At 54.1% G+C, this 5052-nt stretch overlaps 1 protein-coding gene across 1 annotated transcript; it reads left to right on the top strand.

The window, feature by feature from the left end:
* Positions 1-1285: 1285 nt before the first annotated feature.
* Positions 1286-3739, top strand: avpr1aa (arginine vasopressin receptor 1Aa). Its single transcript, XM_056281597.1, has 2 exons — positions 1286-2249; positions 3447-3739. Exons 1-2 carry the CDS (start codon positions 1286-1288, stop codon positions 3737-3739), a joined length of 1257 nt encoding a protein of 418 aa, XP_056137572.1.
* The last annotated feature ends 1313 nt before the right edge of the window (positions 3740-5052 follow it).

The following is a 5052-nucleotide window of genomic DNA, read 5'->3' as shown; positions in this document are numbered from 1 at the left end:
GTACTCCTGTCTGTGCCCCTGACCGAGGCACGGCAAGACCACCCGGAGGTGGTCCCCGGGTGGTGCACGGCGGCTGCCCACTGCTCCTAGCTACACAGCTAGGATGGGGTACATGCAGAGAGGAATTGCCCCACGAGGATTAACAAAGTATATGAAAACAACAAAAACATTGTTATGATGGAAGTTAAATCCAACCACAGGCCTTCAGGCCTGGACTGCTAGAACGTGAAGCGATAGAGCAGCAGTTGTGGGGTTACCCTTTGACCTGCGGGCTGGTCACGGTGCAGAAAGAGCTCGTATACTCTCGACTGTAGTGAACTGTGTTGGCCGGTTACGACTGAATAACACGAGTCCGTCCGCCCACCCAGTATCCAAGCCGCTTATCCGAGATTGCTCGCTTGCCGTTTGAATTTGGTGTTAAGTCTCATCCATATCAAACACGTGCGAGGGATATAAACGCTCAGATCACGTCATGCTGCAGAGTAAAGAGCTACAAAAAGAGACTTAGGAAGACCTACCTGTTTTATTAGGGTTATTATATGGGTTATTATGGTTCATTCCTTCATGTTACTCATTATAGTGTAATCCGGTTAGTTGCACACAACTATCACTGGATATAATCTCCAATTAATGAGTGGCCTGTAAGTTCAAAAGTGTGCCATATTTCTGTCGTTTTGCATATTTTGGAACATGATGTCGTAGTTTGCAACGCGCAATCTTATATCACACACACACACACACACACACACACACACACACACACTCATACACACACACACACTCATACATACATACACATACACACACACACACACACACACACACACATACACACTCATACACACACACACACACACACACACACACACACACACACACACACACATACACACACACACACTCACACACTCATACACACACACACACACTCACACACTCATACACACACACACACTCATACACACACACACACACTCACACACACACACTCATATACACACACACACACACACACACACACACACACACACACACACACACACACACACACGCGAACTCGGAGGGGTGGGGACTAAACCCTGGCTCTGGCGCGCCGTGGGTGGGTTTGCTCTGCTTTACGCAGGCGCAGCCTGAAACGAGAGCGGGCTTTAAAAAGCGGCCGCAGCGTCCAGAAGTCAAAGGGAGCCCATCGGAGCGGACGTCTACTTCCGGTCGCCACCTGGGCCACTACGGCGGCTTGCTTGCTCGCTCGCTCGCGCGAGCGGCAGCGCAGGAGCCGTGCGGCATGCACACTCCGGACCGCGCGCTGCTCCCGGTCGGGGTCAACCAGTCTCTGGTTTCCGCGCCCGCCTCCGCTTACGACCCGGTGATGGGACCGTGTGAGAACCGGACCGGCGCCTCCCGGCCGAACGACACCGACCCGTTCGCCCGGAATGAGGAGGTGGCCAAGCTGGAGATCACCGTCCTCAGCGTCACCTTCGCGGTGGCGCTGATCGGGAACGTGAGCGTGCTGCTGGCCGTGCACAACACCAAGAAGAAGACGTCGCGGATGCATCTGTTCATCAAACACCTCAGCCTGGCCGACCTGGTGGTGGCCTTCTTCCAGGTCCTGCCGCAGCTCTGCTGGAAGATCACGTACCGCTTCTACGGGCCGGACTTCCTCTGCAGGATCGTCAAACACCTGCAGGTGATGGGCATGTTCGCCTCCACCTACATGATGGTGATGATGACCCTGGACCGCTACATCGCCATCTGCCACCCGCTGAGGACCATCCACCAGCCCACGCGGCGCTCCTACATCATGATCGTCTCCACCTGGATGTGCAGCCTGCTGCTCAGCATGCCGCAGTACTTCATCTTCTCCCTCAGCGAGATCCAGAACGGCTCGGACGTCTACGACTGCTGGGGCCACTTCGTCCAGCCGTGGGGCGTCCGGGCGTACATCACCTGGATCACCGTGGGCATCTTCCTCGTCCCCGTGGCCATCCTGGTGATCTGCTACGGCTTCATCTGCCACAGCATCTGGAAGAACGTCAAGTACAAGACGAGGAAGACGGCGGCGGGGGGAGCCGGGGCCAAGAACGGGCTGATCGGGAAGAACGCGGTGAGCAGCGTCACCAACATATCGAGGGCCAAGATGAGGACGGTGAAGATGACTTTCGTCATCGTGTTGGCTTACGTCGTGTGCTGGGCGCCGTTTTTCGTGGTGCAGATGTGGTCTGTGTGGGACGAGAGTTTCCAGTGGGACGGTAAGTGGTTTCACACCCCCCCCCCCCCATCAAACGTTCACCTCCGGGTTTGCTGAAGAACGCGCACGAACAAAACATCCATCCATCCGTTATCCAAACCCCTTCTCCTGCTGCCAGGGTCGTATTTTTAGTTTACTTGTGGGGGGGGGGGGACCCCATGTTGAGCGTCATTCTTAAAAAAGAAAAGATCGCGTGACTGTCAGATAAGTTGCCTGACTGCGATCAACGCAGCACGGGGAAGGACGCGCGCACGGTGCGCAAACACGCCGGCGCACAAAGACGACAGAGCGCAGCGTCATTACGCACGCACTCAACCACTCACACGCATATTGATGACAGACTCTGGCATTTGAATGGCTGGGTTAGTGGCAGTGGCGGCTGGTGCTAATTTTTTTGGGGGGGGGGGGGCGCAGCGCAGTTGACTTTGGCGCAGCCCACCTGACAGCTGCTTTAGTGTCCACACAGTCAAGGAGTTATTAAGGACAATGTAGCCTACAGATTTGATCAGGGTTGATAGACGGTGGATGATTGACATTCGAGACGAGGCGTGGTGGTGGGGGGTGTGAACATGATTGACAGCCACGAGAATCGTCCAATCACATTAGATCCAAAAGAAAGTAAACCAATACCAATTTACTGCCAATAAAAGTGGGCGTGTCTGGGGCAGCACAGAACTGCGCCCCCTGGAAAACCTGAAGAAACCAATCAGACAGCAGCCTCAGGTCACCTGCTCGCCACAAGTTCGAGGGCTTACATAAGGGATGGTTTGGCCGGCGCCCCTCACCCAGGAGGTATATGTATTCAGACAGGAAGTATATGTATTCAGACAGGAAGTATATGTATTCAGACAGGAGGTATATGTATTCAGACCGGAAGTATATGTATTCAGACAGGAAGTATATGTATTCAGACAGGAAGTATATGTATTCAGACCGGAAGTATATGTATTCAGACAGGAAGTATATGTGTTCAGACAGAAATCACCCAAACACCATTTGAACCAGTATTTAATGCTGCTGACAGGCGCTCACAGACTGACAACACGTGTATTTCATCATTATTTGCATTATACAACCACATTATGAAGTAGATTTTCATCTGTTTGAGGGGGGCGGCGCCCCGGCGCCCTGTACTAGGCAGCCGCCGCTGGGTGGGTCGTTCTGCGTTTTATTGTGAGTGCCTCTCTGTCGCCTCCAGACTCGGAGAACACGGCCGTGACCCTGTCCGCGCTGCTGGCCAGCCTCAACAGCTGCTGCAACCCCTGGATCTACATGATCTTCAGCGGCCACCTGCTGCAGGAGTTCGCGCACTGCTTCCCCTGCTGCCAGAGCGCCGGCGCCGCTTTCAAGAAGCAGGACTCGGACAGCAGCCTCCGGAGGACCACGCTGCTCACCAGGATGACCAACCGCAGCCCCACGTGCAGCTCCGGCACCTGGAAGGAGCTGGAAAACTCGCCGAAAGCCTCCGCGCCCTCGACCAAGGCGGAATGACGCACGGTGTTGGAGCGACGTGCCGGGCGTTACCTGTCAATCACATCCTACCACAGCGGATACCCCCCCTCTCCCCCCCCCCACACACACACACATACTGTTTACTCTCATAGAGACTAAAAGAGACTAGAGAAAATATGAGAATGGGAAATGTAAAGGAAATCATCTTCAACAGCCACGACCCCCCTCCCCCCTCCTCCCCCCCATCCCCCTCCCCCGGCGCGCTAAACAAACAGGTGCTGCTCATCTCCAGCTGTGCCTCATCTGGAGGAAACTGATCCCGGCAGATGCCAACTGGTCTCCAACCGGTCCGGCTTTCTTTTCCTGCACCGTTTCTTATTTAAACACTAACAAGTTTACAAGAAGTTGTATATTGTTATGGCTCGTGATGAGTCTACAGGAAGTGACGCTATGACGGCTCGTGATGAGTCTACAGGAAGTGATGTTATGACGGCTCGTGATGAGCCCACTTAAAGTATAAATAGATGTATGAAATATAAATGGGTGTACAAAAGATGTTGACATGAAAGTGCAAGCTGTAGCTTTTCAGTTTATGGCGATGCCGTGACGTCATATTCGGAACAGAAACCCCTCTTCCATTCATTGGAGGCTGTTTTTACGCTGGAGAGGTCACATGGCGCAGCTCCCATCATGCACCGCCCGGCTGGTTTTTATTCCTTTTATTCTCCTTGGCTTCTTTTTATTAATGTTTGTTCTGCTTAACATCTTTTATTTTATTTTATTGAACGTTACGCACAATTACAGCAGCAGCTTTCAGACATTCAGCTTATCTCCCCCACCCTCCCTCCCCCTCCCCGCCCCGCCCCGCCCCGCCCCGCCCCAATCTGGCCCATTACCCCGCTCTTTTTTTCTTTTTTGAGCCGGCCCAGTCGCTGCGCCACCCCTTCTCTGCCGATCCCGGGGGCACCCCGACCGACCAGAGGAGGCGCTAGTGCAGCGCCCAGGCCACGTACCCACATCCGGCTTCCCACCCGCAGACACGGCCAGTTGTGTCTGTAGAGACACCCGACCAGGAGACCGCTACGCCACCCGGGCGCCCTTTTTCTGCTTAACTTCTTCCCATATGGGTTAGTCTCGTATGACGTCACATATCACGCGACAGCGACACGTCCGCGATGTTGGAGGACAACGGCTCCGGTCCGCAGGGTACCGGGTTGCTCTGAGTGCGCGGTGCTAAAGGTTTTCTGGACAGTCACAGAGACACAACGTGTTTCGGGGGTTCGATTCCATGTTTAACAATGGTTAGTTAGCGCGCAGAGAACGGGAACTTCAGAGTAGACAGCGGTTGCTAA

The sequence above is a fragment of the Lampris incognitus genome, chromosome 6 (genome assembly GCF_029633865.1).
Source record: "Lampris incognitus isolate fLamInc1 chromosome 6, fLamInc1.hap2, whole genome shotgun sequence".
NCBI classification, from domain to species: Eukaryota; Metazoa; Chordata; class Actinopteri; order Lampriformes; family Lampridae; genus Lampris; species Lampris incognitus.
Note: the sequence above shows the minus strand (reverse complement) of the source record. Positions and strands in the feature narration are given on the sequence as shown.

Coding starts and splice junctions, on each gene's coding strand:
- avpr1aa (XM_056281597.1), top strand. CDS start 1,286: ATGCACACTCCGGACCGCGCGCTGCTCCCGGTCGGGGTCAACCAGTCT. Junction 2,250..3,446: donor CGAGAGTTTCCAGTGGGACG/GTAAGTGGTTTC, acceptor TGTCGCCTCCAG/ACTCGGAGAACACGGCCGTG.